This window comes from Lissotriton helveticus, chromosome 3_1, assembly GCF_964261635.1.
Source record: "Lissotriton helveticus chromosome 3_1, aLisHel1.1, whole genome shotgun sequence".
NCBI lineage: Eukaryota > Metazoa > Chordata > Amphibia > Caudata > Salamandridae > Lissotriton > Lissotriton helveticus.
In genome coordinates this window covers 1,075,170,914-1,075,187,987 of record NC_136061.1, presented here as the reverse complement: position 1 = coordinate 1,075,187,987, position 17,074 = coordinate 1,075,170,914, and the positions used below count along the sequence as shown (strand labels likewise).

The window sequence follows — 17,074 nt, the reverse complement described above, 5'->3', positions numbered from 1 at the left end:
AAATGCCATCGGGGACAAAGACATCCTCTCACTGAGTGTGCCGGGAGGGGCAATCTTTCCTGAGAAAGGTGGGAGAGAGACAATGCTTTGAATTACCCCCTCCCCCATAGAGGACACAGAAGACAGGCTCTGTACCTGGATCAACCGTGCTATCCCAACTGGGGGTGAACGACAATTGGGGTGAACGACAATTGTGAGGACCTACTGCCCCCAGCATCCTGCTTGGCCCGTGGCCCTGGTCCCCACAGTGAGTGGGCAACCTCATTGTGCATTAGGTGATAGGTTAGTGGAAAGGCCCTGTGAGATAGAGGTAAATATATCGCTGTTAAGAAGGTGAGGAGGTGAACAAGGAGGACATTGCACAAAGCCCTCGCCAACCAAGGAAATGTTGTATGGATAGCCCCAAAAGCAGATGCAACTTTCTTCTGATTCTCTTCTGAGGAGCGGGGAACTGCAACCCTGGAGCTTAGCACCAGTTCAATATAGGTGGAGTCTTCAGATGCATACGGTCAGAGGGATTCGGTTGTGTTGAATGGGGTGAGGAATGAGAGAAGTAACCCCACACAGCATTTCAGAAGGGTACCTTAAGCCCACTCCAGCAAAACCTTCATGCAATACACTACTGTGCAGACCCGGGGACCGCAGGCCACATCACAGACGGGGGCACAGACCTCTCGGAGGAACCTACCAGGGCAGAATTACTAGCTACAATCCACGGCGCCAGAATGGCCCTTGAGGGCAAAATTGAATAAGTCTTGATTGAGGTCAACCTTCTGCAGACAGATCTCAGGGGATTCAAAGAAATAATAAAGGTGGCTAAGGAATTCATAGATGGCTGAAAGCGGAAGTTTGTACCCTGTACCAGCATATGGCTAGGGCACTCCTGATGGAATATTATCTGCCTACTAGGATTCCTTGAAAGAGCGGAGGGGTCCTCGGTGTCAAACCTCTTAGAGGACTGGATTCAATGCACATTGAAACCACAAGGACTCCCAGATATATTTGTGGTGGAGAGGGCGCACCGGGCACTGGTGGCATCCTCTCCCCTGTGCTCATTGCACAATTCCTTATCTATAAAGACAGGGACTGTATTTTAAAAGTGCCAGTGAAACTTCAGGAGCACAGTCTGAAAACCACAGAATTGCTATATATCCTGAGTACACCCAAAAGGTGCAGACACAAAGAAAATTGTTACTGAAAGTTAAACAAGAACTCAGAGCCATGACCTTTGAAAAACATGCTGATATTGCCGGCATGACTATGAAAAATAGTGAATGGAAAAATCACACTTCTTCCAGAGCCCCAAAGGTGGTCTAGAAGTGGGAAAAAGTTACAACTGGGAGGGCAGACAGGCCACCTGGTCGCTTGGGACAGGAGGGTGCTGCCAGAGGATACTGGTCTGCCAGAAACAAGCGTGTCCCAGGTATTGGACACAAGAAGAGCCCTTCCCCATGTTATGATTTGAGACAATGGTAATATGGGAACCAAGAAAGAGTCCGTGCAAGTGCGAGAGGCATCTGAGGATCAGACATCTTCTTTGACATCCAGGGAGACTGAATAATGCCGATACCAGAGCTGGTGGGTACAAGTGTTCTCCTTTGCTGAAATGACTGATGTGCCTCTTGGGGTGGTCATGGGGGGCGGGGTTCAAGTTGATAAAATGAAAGGGGTACGAACATTTAATCGAAGTTTCGGATTAGTGGAATAAACATTGTCAGAGATGTGAACATTGGGTCACGCATTCTCACCAGTGTAGGGCAGCTAAGGAGAGGTCCCTTCCAGTGCCTCTGGGCCAAGTTGGGTCTCGCTCTTGGGGACTCGGTGTGGGTGGAGGAACAGTTTTCCTGCTTATGTTAATAACTAGCAGTAACAAATGGTATATTTGGCAAATTGGGGGGTTGGGATGAATTTCTCTTTGTTGTTCATTACAGGTTCTACATTGGAGTACTGTACTGGTGGTCAGACCAGACAGTGTGGAAATTGTGTAATATTTTACTTGGCATAAGCGACAGCCATTTTGGCTGTGGTGTCCATTTAAGTTTCCTTCGTCATTCTTTCGTCTTTTCACTCTGCTTGTGCTATCTATTTTAGTTGACTTCCTGACTGAGCTAAAAGCAATGTACGTGCTGAGAGTTTGTAGCTGCCAATACATCTGTTAACTGTCAATCATTTACTGCTGCCATAAGCACTCCTGCTCACCCTCCCACTTTGCTGACCATGTAGTTACTTATCTGCCCTTGTTTGCAGATAACTATTTCTAAAAACGTGTTCTTTCCTATTTCTGTTCACGAGCTTACACTACACAAAACCTGTATAAAAAGGGCACTGGTTTGTGAAGCCAGTGTACTACCTACTCCAGCACTTGAGAGTGCTGTGTGGACGTGGTCCCACTCATGAGTGATTAATAAACTTGTTATTTATTCCTACTCCAGTGCTGATCTCTACTTTGTTGGTTTTTGAACCCGTGGCCAAAAAGGTGGCCCTGCACCAGTGTACCCCTAAAAAGGTATATTTTCACAACAGAACATGTGGGAGAGCATGGTTACCAGGGGTGGGAAGGATGGGATTTCTGTGGGTCTAGTTTTAATGAAGCATTGCTCAGGTAACTGTGGTGCGTCGCTCCGCTGCCTCTTCCCTCACCTCATACCGTGGGCCCTCAGCCCAGCTACATGCAAATTGGTCCGGCAGCTTGAGTGTTCACATACACTGTGGTGCAGACTATGATAGATCACAGATGCAACACCTATAGGATGATCAGGGCAAATGTTTGAGGGTTGAGGGATACAGCAAGCGACACGGAGTTCTTTCCTTTTTGAAGCGAAATACATTTCTTTGCATGACTACAGGAAACACATCTTTATAATGCAAAAGCAGCCAGGGTGGCCAGAAAATGGTGAGGGCAGCTGTATTCATCCACCTTCTCCACATATGCTAGAGGGGCCAAGATTTGGAACTCCCCTAGGGTACCTTTCCATCTTACCTACTTAGGCGCAGATGTGGACCGCCGGTATGCCCTACTTCAGGGCACTTTAACCCCTTCAATGCTTGTGGCGGAACCATTCCGTCATCAGTCACGGTTGAGCTGTGCTGATGACGGAATGGTTCCGTCACGACCGCACCCTGTTCTGGAATGTCCAGCATAGGGGGGGAATCGGCGCCGCACGGAAGCGGTTAAATGGTAAAGCAGTGAGCAATCTTAATATGTATGCCTCAAATGTAGATGACATACTTTCTGCACACAATACAGGATCTCCTGACAAACTGTGTGGATGATCCAGTCTTCTGGGCTATGGATTTCAATTGTGTCTTGGATGGTGTATTGGACAGACACCCGAAGAGAGTGGGCACATAACCGAGGATGGGTTGCGCACTTAGGGAGGTGATGAACAATCTAGGCTGTGCTGATACATAGAATACGCTATACCAAGACACACAAGAATAAACCTGTCATTCACTAATTCATAACACTTATAGGCATCCAGATCCTATATCAGGGCCTACCCTGAGGGCGTTTGACGGAGTCATACCTGGGCAGATTCTAATCGGGCCACTCTCCACGCTGCTTGAGTGTGGGTGGGAGTTGAAATAGGAGTTGTGTAGAGCCTGGAAACTGGCACTGGAGATGCTGACAAGATACTCACAGAAGGGTTATCTGAGACACTTATTCTGTATATGGAGACTAACTGGAGGATGGCGGGGTCTAGGGCCATGGAATGGGAACCCATGCAGCCTATGCTCCGTGGGGAATGTATGGGTAAAGTGTATGTTGTAAAACGGAACCTCCAGAGGGAGCTAGTAGAGTGAGAAGGTAATCTGACGGAGAGACAAAAAAGGGAGCAGGACTCCTGAAGCAAGCCTGATAATGGTTCTTGTCCTAGGGGGTGACTGAACCTCTAGCTCTTGACCTCTTCCACCCATTCCAGTTCCTAAGGTCAAGAACTTGGATATTTGCCTCATAAACATTCCCACACTTGGATCCCTTGATAAAAAAGTATCCTCTTATATTTTCCTTTATTTAAAGGTGCTGAAGGAAATCTGTTAATTCCTACCTCTGAATGCAGGATGATGTTGGACTATTGTAATGAATTAGCATCCTCTAGGGGCTTGATATTCAGATAGATCAGCCTATTCAGAACTGAGCTGTTGGTACTGTCTTTGATATTCAGAAACATATCCACTTTTTCCTTTTAATAATATAGTTACAATGGCCAGCGATAGACAAAACAATATCCTGTTCAATGTCCTCTGCCTCACTTGCCTCGCTATAATCTTCACTCTAGCTACCTCCAAACTATACTTTAATGTTATTACCTTACCAGATTGCTTATATCTGTCTTTATAGTCGGGCCGCTGATTATGTCAGTCAGTCAGTCAAATATCTTTATTTCTAAGAAATACATTCTTAAATAAATATAACAAATTTTCCAAATCATCAATACATAACATGTAAATACATCATAAAAACAGGATTAAATAAACTACATAACATTATTACAAAATGGCACAATAATACATCCCTACAAACAAAGATCCATATTTAAATACTTTTTCAATGATGGACACCTTAGGGGAGTTTACAATAAATCCAGTTCATAGACATACTTGTATTCGGTATGTACAGAAGTTATGCCCTATTGAAGTGTAAATCATGAAATAGTTGCATTGTGCAAGACTGGGTTTAAAGAAAGCCTCAAAAACAACTACTGTCAAACTAGAGGGCCCCAATTATCCAGTTTCATAGATCAATATCGAGCACAAACCAAGTCTTCCAATCTTGGACTGTATGTTCTCAGTTTGTTCTGAGATCACCATTATGCCCTACAGCATTGTAAAAAGTCACTAATCAGGAGGAACATTTCCTAACATAAGATGACGCACTTTTATCTAGATATTGGCTGATAGCAATAGCTACATTCTGATCAGAATTTTCTTCCCTTCCTATTGGAAGAATACACAATCCACTACTAGAAGATACGCCAAATACCCCGGACCCACCTTGCATGGGCACTGCCCACAATTTTCAGCTATCTGTGCTTTAAACCTGGCATCCGCCACCCAGGGTTGATTCCCATCCTCAGAGGCAGTATTGTGTTCCACAAGTGCCTAGCTGGTATTCTATAAAGATACAGGAAGAGATCAAGGCCCTCCTGAGTTAGGAAAAAGGGGCGACAGATCTCCAATTGCTCAAATACAGTAGATCTTTATTCCAGCTGGTTTCCTCAGTACACTACATGAGAATGCTTTTTATTTGGCCACTTTTTTACAATTCAGCCCCTTCGAGCTGAATGTTTTAGTAGTCTAAGCATTCCATAATGATTTTCAGTAAGTTCCTCTTACCAAGAAAGGTTGCCATTACCTCAGGGAGGATTTGCACAGATAGTTCATCACTGGGGGTTACATTTGTAATCCAAAAATAGTATCGCAAGGCTCTAGCATCCACCAAAAGACCCAAACCTACAGCTTTCATCTCATGCATTATGGCTTTAATCATTATGTTATTTGGTAAATCAAGCACGGATTTCAAGATTTTGACTTTTAGCATTTCCTATGCGACTCGTATATCCATAGCCAGCATCTCCTCTACATACAGAGCCTGAGGAATTATCTTGCCCAATATAACTTTACTAAGAGGCTCAAAAGTTTAACTACCCCATTTGCGGCCAAACCGCTTCGGACCATTCACTTCAGCCATCAATGCATACCTTCAACTGGACAGCTGCTTACCCCATCTTAAGTCATCTGAGAATATCATCCCCAAGTTTTTATTATCTTGCACCTACTCCAACCGCATATTGTCTAGGAAACAGGAAAATCTGCCCTTCCACTATGCAAATAACAAAGCTTTTGTCTTGTCAATAATGATCGACAACTTGTTCTCTAGACAATAGGTACTTAATGCATCGTCATGTTCCATCAAGGGACACAGCAGGGCCTCAGAGATATTCCACTGTCAGAGCTTAAGCCAAAAAGTGCCTCTGTCCCCCCTGTAAAAGGCTGCAAGGAAGTCAACAAAGCAGCAACAAAGACAGCCTACCAACTCCATTGACCTCCTTGCTACCCCCCACAGGGTGAAACCATTAACTGTTGTTGAGAAATTCAGCCTAACCGCTCCCTGCTCCACAGGAATAAGACCTGCGCCAAATGCCTAGGCAGCTAGATACTTTAATAAGACCTGGGCATATAACTTGGTATCCAATAACATTATGAAGTGATATTTGGCTGGTGAGCTGGTATTACCTTTTTAAGGTCTCGCCTGGTGACGCAGCACGAAAGAGCTGTCGCCAGCGAGATCTATTGTCACTGACTTGCCTCTCATGGGAGACAGGAGATGGGCATGCGCAAGACGGACTGAAAATGTGAACGCGCCGCACACATCTCCTGTCCCTCTTCTGTCCTCGCAAGCCTCCTGTAATTTCACTTTTGTTTTCTATGCGCACACGCGCTCAACTCGGGATGTCCTTAAGCCCAGAGAGCGACGCGCTTTTTCGTCTAACAGCCTGCAAGCTCTCACTCACCGGCTCGGTGTGCAGGTTCCTTGCCGGTCTCTTGGCACGCCGCGGGACTCTCCTCACCACTCGAGATCCCCGTGTTGCCTCTGGTGCCATGTAGTCTGCCCTCGCTCTTCGCCAGGTCCCTCTGGTGGGGTCGGTACTTCAGCATGGAGCCTGCAGGGTTCCGGACGTCCTCCCTGGCCGTTCCTTCCTGTTTCTTTGGCAGGCCCCGCCCACGTCCAAACGAAGGCTGCCTGGCATCCGGAGTGAGCCCCGCGATGTCGCCTCCGTTGTTCAGCTTGTTGTATTTGTTGTACAATCACAATCTGTGCGCGGTTTGCCTGTCTGGCATCCTGTATGCTCATAACCAATGTCTACATAATGACGGTTTTCATTCCTCGCTGGAACTGTGTGAATTAAAATGGCTACATCTTGGTAGGACCACCTTTATCAATGTTATGTTGTCTCATTCCTTAGGGGTCGTGAAGGGCGGTTTCGGAGGGGTTGAGCAGCGACTTTCTCGTTGTGAGCACATTAATACTGAATTGCTCCTTTAGATGCATCAATGTTCCCAAATTCTTCATCAAGGCTAGGGAGTAGGCTGTGAAATCTCTCTGGGTTAGTTTGAAACTCAGAAGCTCACAACACAAATAATCACACCCAACTAGAACCAGCAAAATGAACAGAAAAGACATAGAATAGGCCATTAATTGTATGCCTAGACTACGTGACAACGATGCACTGGTCACAGAAATTTAGAAGGTAAAAAAACTATTTCCACATCAGGATTATGCACAAAAAAAAATCACCTGTACTCCAAGGAGGCTTGTTCTATTTACAAGGGCGTTCACAGTAAGCCAGCAACTAGATACAGAAAAAGCAGATTGCCTAGAAGACTCTTCTAGTACACTCCCAGTCCATGTCAACACTCCCCGGCCTCCTCCCCTTGTCCCAGTCAGAGAGAAGTGCGAGCCTTGTCGGACACGCAGAGTAAGCACCTGCAGCCACGGCTATGGGGAACACGGTGGCGAGGAAGGATTTTGAATGGGTCTACACAGAACAGCCACATTCTGACAGAAGAAAGGAGATTTTAGGTGAGCTTGATTCGTCATGGGGGCTCTAAATATTTTTTGGCAGGTTGTTAACTTCTGGTGTAAAGAGCTACCAGGTTACCCTGATTGTACCAGTCCACAATTGGTCCCCCTTGTTTTAGGTAAGATGTGAGTGAGGATTTATGATCTAAAAATCTGGCCTCGTTGACGTTACATAAATTAGTCAAATTAATATAACTACCTTGTTGGAGGGCGTTATTTGAAGGAGTTGAATTAAATAAAGCTAATCGTTGTCAACTGCTGAAATGAATTTGAATAATTGCTTTCATTCAATAATTGCTAGTTTACGAATTGAAACAAAAATACGACCCGAAGGCGTCGCATCGCTTTACATAAGTACACAAGAAGCAGTCACGTTACCGAAGGTCACAACTTTTTTTGTAGCAACACGAGTTGGCAGTCTGGTTGGCGCTAGTTGAATAAATCGCATTCCGGCTCAGAGTTTGCTGTTGCGGCTGTTACTTTTGTTCATCTTTCAGCGCTTGTTAGTTTTACTGTTTTATATAGCGAGAAACCGACCTGAAGGCATCGCAGCTCTTTACATAAGTGCACAAGCAGCAGTCACGTTACAGAAGGTTACAACTTCGTTTTTTTATGGCAACACGAGTTGGCAATAGAGTATGATACATGATACTTGGCAGGACTGCACGGTGTCACCCCATGTGATGGTGTCACCCGGTGCGGTCCGCACCCCCCGCACGCCCCTAGTGACGACCCTGCCCCTTCCCCTCCCACCTCCCCCCTCCGAGGTGGGCCTCAGGCCGTGAGAGGAGAAAGGGAGAGATTGATTGCGAACAGCAGGAGTGCAGTAAGGGTTTAGCTGCTCCTTTCCACAGTCTTTTAAAAGTGGTCACGTAGACTCAAAAGAAAGGAGGAAGACTAACTCACTCAGATAAGTCTTTATTTCGACATCATGTCATAAAAGACAAATATTATTAAAAGTAGAAAAAAACATCATCAATGCCTTAAAAACAGAATGTACACAGCTAGTTCGTTGACAATTATACATAGAAAAAGGGGCTTTTCACAAAACCTACTGACTGAATCTGTCCTCTGGTTATTCCTTGTCAATAATTAAAAAAGATAGGATTTGATTAAAAATGATAAAAATAACACATTTTATCTAAAAGCCTTAAAAAAACAATTCATTTTTCATAGTAAAAAAGGAGACATTTAAACATTTGGGGCAACTTCTGATTTTAGTTTGGTCCTTCGAATTGCCCACATCCAGTTAAGAAATTTAGACACAACAATAATTAAACTTTCCGAGCAGTCCGTTTTAAAAATCCGTAGGGCCTCTGTTCCTTTTTTGATGCCTTTTTGCAGACATACTGGCCTAAGCCATCTATGTCGCGGCAGTTTATGCACAGGGCATATAAAAAGGATGTGAGCTAAACTTTCAGATTGTGTGATGCAAAAAGGACACATAACGCCCCAACCAGTGGTCCATTTACATGTGAAGGTATTAATTGGCAGGGTACCCACCCTATACCGGTGGAACCGTTTCCGGTCCTCAGGGATTGTGATAAAATCCCAGTATGGTTCGTAAACTGGTACGTGTTTGACCTCAAGAAACTCCCTTTGTAGTTCAGGAGCAGTACATCTTTGGAAATGTTGTGTTGTGTTAAGAATCTTGCGTGAGGGAAAATTGTTTTGTGCTGGATTATCCCATAACTCAGCCAAGCCCATGGCTTTATAAATTGCCTTGGATTCACTAACCCATACCCTACATCAACAGCATTTGCAATGCAATAGGTCTCGGATTTACGCGAGTTGAGCTATTAAAATTGCACATGACAATGCCTTTTATTTTTGTTTTCGTTTTTAAAACATAACTAAAAGGCATTGTCATTTACAATGCCAATAGCTTAAACTTGTGTAAATGCGAGACCTATTAAATTGCAAATGCTTGTTGTGCATAGGCTTCACTATAGCTCCCCTCCATAAGTCTGGGAGGATACCTGTAATTGTAAACCACTTAATAAAACCTACCACTTTCTGGGGGCCTTCTTGAAAATAACAGACGGAAGACCATCTGAGCTACCAGCCTTGGAGGATTTGATGTTGCAGATAATTTCTAATATTACAATAGCTGTTTGAGAATTTGCAATAACCTCTTTGTCAGATTGCAAAACACCAAAGACCACCACCAAATGTTCAGAATTTCCTCCACTATAAACAGAATGAATGAAGGTATACCAATCTTCCTCAGCTATATGTACCTCCAAAGAGGCTGGTGATATAGAGGTGATGGACTTCACCAGCCTCCAAAGGTGTTTACTGTCTTGCCCTGCAACAGCGACAAACATTTTTTCCCAATTTGCTCTATTAAATTCCTTTTTTTTTATAGGCACATAAACTATGTTATTCTTTTTTCGAGGCCTTCAATGCTTCTCTGAAAAATATTCTATTTTTATTATTGCTGAGACACCTTCTTCCCTCCCGACAATCAGCATCAAACCAATCACTCACCATTTCTCTGCGGCCACAAAATAACTTTGGTCCAACCTTTCCCGGTTTAAAATGGGCTAACAATTGCTTCATCAATCTGCCATACCATCCAATCTCATCGTCCCCTACTTCCATATCTGGGAGTTCAAATTCAGTTGAGGTCAGAGCCTGGAGTAAGTCTTCGTAATCATGATCTGAATTCCTCAATGGTATACTTCTTCTGGGTCAAAAACTGCATTTTCTCGGGACTCAAAAGCTTTTTCAAGCTTTAAACTGAGTGCATTATGATCAATAGGGCCTAAATCAAGAACCCTAAAAATCTTTTACCCAATGAAACTGGTATACTAGCACAAAACAATCAATGTCATCATTACATCGCCTATTTACATTAATAAAATTCTGCTGAACTAAACAGGACAAAACCTTCACTTCCCCTTCTAAGGCTCTTGACAAGAAAGTACTATCGGGGATATTTAACAACATCAACTGGTCCTACAAAGAAACATCAAGCAATTTGAATGCTCATTTGCGTTAAAATCTCCCGCTACAATAAAAAGAGCATCAGGGTAGTCAAGTGCAGTTTTTGTAAATCATCAGCCAGATTCAGAAGCTCACGCTCAGGTACTGAGCACACTGGTGGAACACATATATTTAGACAAACCATTTGTCTCAACACAGCCACATCATTGAACAAATCAACTAAGCAAGTGGGCACCAATGGGCGGGAGGTTGGCAGCTTTGTTACTTTCCTCCCACAGAGAACAGACACGAAAAGTAAGCCCGCCTGCAGCTCTTTCTCTAGTCGAGAACTTGGCATTTTGCATATTAGAAACAAAACACTTAACTAATGGGCACTCTATTAGCCAGGTTTCCTTGAGGAGCAATACAGGATAATTGCTAAAGATCTCTCTATAATTTCCTACTTTCGTAAAGGGTTCGAACCTCTGTATGTTCCACACCAAGACATGACCAGGCAATAGATGCCCTGGCTCCTACCAATCAATCTTGTCAACAGACTTTCTTCCTTCCAAGGGCTATATGGTTGAAAACAGGGGCCTTCTTGCCTCCAAGGATTGGGTGCGTCTGGCCAATTCAGAGTGGAGAGACGCATCTTGATTCCCCCTAATTTGGGCTTTGTCATTTTGAAAGGTAATAGTCACTTTTCTATCCTGCGACCCTTCCTGTTCCTACCAGCTCCTACCAAAGCCAGCTTTCTGTCCAAGGACCTGTTTGTAACGAACTGATTGTGCTTTAACCCGCTGTGTTCAGCTAGGAATGTGGCTCTTCTATAATCACCACCTTCCCCGACCACTGTTTGACACTCTACCAATCTACCTCCGAGCTATCTTGTAGGTAGAAACCATGGGCTTCCAGAGCAGTCGCTGAGGCTTCTACTAGACAAATTACCTCATTAGATGCTAATTATACATTTCTTACAATTTTAAAACCTACCAGTACCAAATCCTTTGAGGAGAGGCTCTTTAGCCTTTTTATATTTTCAAAGGAACCCAAGAGCCTAGCTCAATTTCGGGGAAAGCTACGGGGAAGTCACATCTTCCTCTTAGACTGCGATTTAAACAAACAACTTTGGCGGACCCTAACCTTGATATCTTCTCCTACCTGGACTAACTGGGGCTTTTTTCAAGCATCTTTAGCTCCTCCCTTACCAGTTTTACAAATGGGGCCTCTCTAATGTCCTTTCCTCGTACTTTCTTCGTTTATCACTCCCCCCTGCTGTTTTCCTCCCCTGTGATATTTTAGTCAGCCCTCCTGTACCTATCTTACTAGGTCTCTCCCTAGGAGCTAGCTCTTTATCCTTTTCTGCTAATATTGCTTTAGTAGACAATTTATTAGATGACTGCCTAAAAAGGGCCTCTCCATGCACAATTCTGCCATGTTTTACGCTCCTCTTCCTGCTAGTAGCCCTCCTCTCACCTCCCATTCTAAAGGACAAGCTGATGCTTTATTTGACAGTACTCCTCTCTTCCCATAGCCACTCCCTATTTTCAAGTCATGGTAATTGCACTTTGATACAAAGGTCCCACAAGCAGCAGGGGGGTATTTGTAATGCTCTCATGGGACCTGAGTGGATCTCCTATCACTGGAATACCACCCTTTGTCCCCCTGGTCAGTCCCTAACGGATCCTTCCGCACTGTAAGAGAGAACGAGCCTGAAGCCGATATTTTACTGTACCATCAGCCAAGGAACAGAATGCACACAGACTTAGACAGACTCTAATCATCTGGGTTTCATGAAAGCCTAGATGACACAACCTTTCCAATAAGGGCACGAGTTGGGTGGTTTTTTGCCCACAATTCATTCAGCACTAAGATAGCATTTAGTTAATAGAGTGTTATATAAAAATCAGACACTGTGGCATTTTCTGTCATTCTTACCTGCATCCCAGAGGAGTTCTTGATCCAGCACTCAAACTAGAAGGGATTATTGATTCCTGATCCAGGACTATATTTTAGGGAGTAACCTGCGAAGACAGAAGGGAACGAGAAATGTTAACACCACCAAGCAACGTTTCATGCACATATCTGGGTAAGAAGTCAGCAAAGCAATCAACAAACAAACTCCAGGAAAAAACAGCACAAGTTAGTAGCACACTGCCCGTAGCACAACCAGGTGCAAGATGTAAGTTAACAGACATAAAGAGGCTTTAGTCAAAAGAAAACATTGGGGAACCAGGCAAAACATTTGTGGACAACAGAGCACCATATGCACACTTCTCAGAGAAAGTACACAGCTCTGTCAAAGTTGAATCATAGGAAAAATCATTCGGTGACAACAGTAAGAGGTTTTTAGAAGGATCGTTCAGGGAACATTCTACAGTGCAAAATAGTAAATAAAACATCTACAAATGGTATTACTGAGAGCACAGCACTAGAGCTGTCAAACCAGCACTGATCACAGATTTGTCTTCATAGTTGACAAATTATGCAAGGCATGCCGATGTGATACAACATAACTGATGGTCTTCAGACTGTTAAATCCATGGTGGTGGTTTTTCCCTGCAGGGCGAGTTTGCAAAGTACTTTGCTGGGCATGAATGGAGCAATGATGCGATTACACAAAACACAGTTCAGCTTGTGAATAGCCTAGGGTAAACCTACCACAGAGCTAGGGTGAAAGATTCACAGTGAAGGTATAAGTGTCCGACTAAGGGTCTACAATACGGGGCGAGAAAGCGCAGTGCATCCTAATAAGTTTCTGAAGCTGGGAGTATGCTTGACTGAGCATAAGCACAGATGTGTAGAGTGTGAGTGAATGCCAGAGTGACTGTAATGAACATCTACAGAACTTTTACCAAAAACTGTTTTAGGCTATTTTTAGTAGAATATTACTGCTTGTCCTATGGAACTGTAGAAGGTTCCTCAAAATATGGTTAAAAGGAGCCTACTGGTCTACAAGTAACAATATCCGAATTTACTCAACTATAAAGTGATGGTATTCAGAAGGAGTGATTGTTCAAATTCAGTTTTCTTAAGAAGGGCTTCCTCAAGTTCGTTCTGATGAGCATGAACAGTTCTAGAGCGCACTATTTTTACCAGTGCAGTTGGGGAGAGTGGTCCTTTTAACTGAAGACCCACCTTCTTCACAGTCTACATGGCACCCCTCGCTGCCGCAGTCAGGAACCACGGAATACACATAGCCTCCTATGCCAACGACAACCAGCGGATCCTCTCCCTCACCAATGAACCCATGGCCGCCAGAATCAACTTCCACAACATGATGAATTCAGTTGCCACCTGGATGAAAGATAGTTGCCTCAAACTCAACTCGGAAAAGACCGAAGTACTCATCTTGTGACCCACCCCCTCAGCTTGGGACGACTCCTGGTGGCCCGCCGCATTGGAAACCCCCTCACCCCAGTGGACCACGCACATAACCTCGGTTTCAGGCAGGACTCTTCGCTCACAATTTACCGCCAGATCAACGCCATACCCTCATCATGCTTCCACACGCTCCACCTGCTTCGAAAGATATTCGGATGGATCCCCACTGAATCCAGAAAGATGGTCACCCATGCACTCACCACCAGCAGACTAGACTACACTAACACACTCTATACCAGCGTCACACAGAAACTCCTTGGAAAACTTTTAAAGAGTGTTCAAAACGCCGCAGACAGAGTGAACCTCAACATCCCCAGCCACATCACCGAACACCTTTGAGACCTACACTGGCTCCCAGTCAACAAAAGAATCACCTTCCAGCTTCTCACATATACCTACAAAGCCTTCCATGAAGAAGGAGCAGCATATCTGAACCACCGCCTCTCATTAGACGTACCCGCCAGACACCTTCGCTTCCTCCAACTGACCCTGCCCATCGTCCCAGGGTCCAAAAGACCAGAGCCGGAGGAAGATCCTTCTCCTACCTTGCCCCCAAGACCTGGAGCACCCTGCCTCTCCACCTCAGACAATCCCGGTCGCTAACCCAATTCAGGAAGGATCTCAACACCTGGCTTTTCGACTAAACTTCCGCGGCCAGATGGATCAGCAGACCCCCCCTAGCCCCCCTCAGCAACTCGAGACCCTAACGGGTAATTATCCGTGCTATAGAAACCCCTGATAGATTGATTGGTTTTATTGACTAGGTTGGTGAAACCACCTACAATCAGAGGAGGTACATAAGAAGAGACCCCCCTGACCGATGATCCCTTCCGGGATTTGTAATAGCAGAGAGACATTGTAAAAAAGAAAGTACCAAATAATGAAAAAAATCAAACCTCAATGTGGAAATCATAGTGTGGCAGCTGGGATGCTCACTGGGCCTACATAATGACACAAGATATAAGACTCAAGTGCACAAAGAGTCTGTTTATTTAATATTACATGGAAAATAATAAAACTACAGGGACCAGAGTGGACAAGTAATTCTTTATTAAGCTAATCCGTGGTCAGAGCATTTATCAAAAATAAGTGAATATGCTTATTTTGTATCTCTCATGCAATAGGTTAGAAATGTAAGAACTGTATGTTTGTGATGGAAATTTAAAAAGCAAACATGCAGGCACTGAACACATTAGATATCACATGCTTGACTCATGGTCTAAATGGGTCATGAAAATACAGAATTTGTGAGGACTAGAATATCCAATGTTTGTCAACCTAAGGGGATATGGCGAGAAATTATACAGAAGCCCAACCAAATAAAACAATTGGCAGATAAAAGTGTGACAGGTTATATATGAGGGTCGGGCAGGTATGCCAGACGCCTTTCTTGTTTTGTCCTCCCCGGACGATACACCTGTCAACAGGAGATGGACTGTAACACGGATGAAACAGTGCCCTATATGGAATACAATACTCTCTACCTTGCATTAGAAGGACATGGCAAGTCACTGAGAAGTTCCTTTTATAAGGTCAAGGAACTCCATAGTTGATTGCAGTATCTTTTTAACTTACAGTATTTTATTCCTTAAAATACATGGTCACATCTTCATCCTTCCCCAAAAGCTTAAATCTCTGGTCCCGCTCCTACGTATTGTATTATAAATGAGGAGACCGTAGTGTGAAAATCAATACACCGCAATGTATACTAAATTGGTGCAAAATCATAAGCACCTTATTGCAAGTAAATTTTAAAGAGGCCTGGTAACAAGCTGAGAGATTTATCTGCTCATGTAATGAATTGTAGCCCTGCAAAAATAAACATACAACCATTAATGACTCTTTCTGGCAATTCATTGAACCAGGTTTCAGATAGTGCAAAGCTAGTACTCTCTTTTATTCTTTAAGCACCAATTATAATTCTGCTCTACCACCTGCTTTTCATGCTGTCTGCTGGCTCTGACACCATGTATTGCGACATTACAACGTAGGTTACTAAAGTAGAGCAGATACTTAATTTTCTTACTACAAGTGACTAGTTATGACGCAGCTAGACCGTAACAAAACATAAATTAGAGATAGTCTTATATACATCTATTGCATTGCTCATAAAGTCGGCCAGCAAAAAGCTTAAATCATTGACCTCTTGCTCCTTCAACAGAAAGTGTGTGGTTGCAAGAGGCACAAGATTCAGCAGCATTTTGCTGCAGGAGTTTACCTGTAATTGTCAGGGCGGGCCGAGTGTGTGCACCACAGATTAGGTGCACACGTGTATTGAAGTGATGCCATTAGGGCTGGAGCATTGTGGAGCTGCACAGTGGAGGAGTCCGATCTAGGTTTGGACTCGGGTGCTTGCCGTACGAAAAACGCGCAGCCATATTGGATTGGTTCTTAAAAGTTGTAGTTCAGAGCACAAACAGCTGCCATATTTTGGACTAGAACGAACTGTCGTTTCTAGTCAATTTCAACACGCAGACAATAGGCAGCGGGAATACTGTGTTTTAATGTACTCTGGTTGATTCTCATAGATAAACATAAGTGGTCATTTGACGTATTGTGGTAAGAGATCAGGCTTAGATAAGTTTGTGAAAAGTGATAGAAGAGGTTTTGTTAGATTTGATAGATTGATAATTCAAGTAGAAGTATGGAGAGCGTTAATGCTTCAGGGGGGAGTATTGATGGAAAGGTACAGGAATGTGCGAGTAAGGCGGTTTCTTCTTTGGCAACTCATTTGGTAAAAAAATGGAAGATTGTTTGGAGAGATTAGAAGAGAAATATAGTGGAAATAAAGCAGAAGATTAACAGTTTTGGTCTGTGGAGGAGGCAGCTGTAAAAGCTGGAGGGTCAAATGAAGGTTGTAAAATGACTCAGAAGAGGAAGCATCTCCAAATGAAGGAGGGCTATGAGGCAAAAAGGCAATATGGCCCGAAGGATAGACAAAGGAAAATGCTGAAGGAGTTGAGTGGAAAGGCTATTAATGCAGTAAAAAGCGACTACAGAGGAGTGGCTTGTGATGGGCCTTCCAGCAGCAGAGACATAGTGGTTTCATATTCTTCAGACTTGGTAGATACAGATGATGAGGAAATAGAGAGCTAAAGAAAGAGAGTGAGAGTAAAAATCAGGTTGATCAAGTGAAGGACCCCTTGGGGGACTTCATGTTCGACCCACATTCCATTC

The 17,074-nt window shown here is 43.9% G+C and overlaps 1 protein-coding gene across 3 annotated transcripts in view; it reads right to left on the bottom strand.

Annotated features, from left to right (window-relative positions):
• Nucleotides 1-17,074, bottom strand: part of COBLL1 (cordon-bleu WH2 repeat protein like 1) — a 771,108-nt gene that overhangs the window by 519,318 nt on the left and 234,716 nt on the right. For all 3 annotated transcript variants that reach the window (XM_078681636.1, XM_078681638.1, XM_078681637.1), the window contains exon 2: nucleotides 12,452-12,537. In XM_078681636.1, coding sequence (XP_078537762.1) covers nucleotides 12,452-12,457 — 6 coding nt within the window. In that variant the 5' untranslated portion in view covers nucleotides 12,458-12,537. The remainder of the gene's footprint in view (nucleotides 1-12,451; nucleotides 12,538-17,074) is intronic.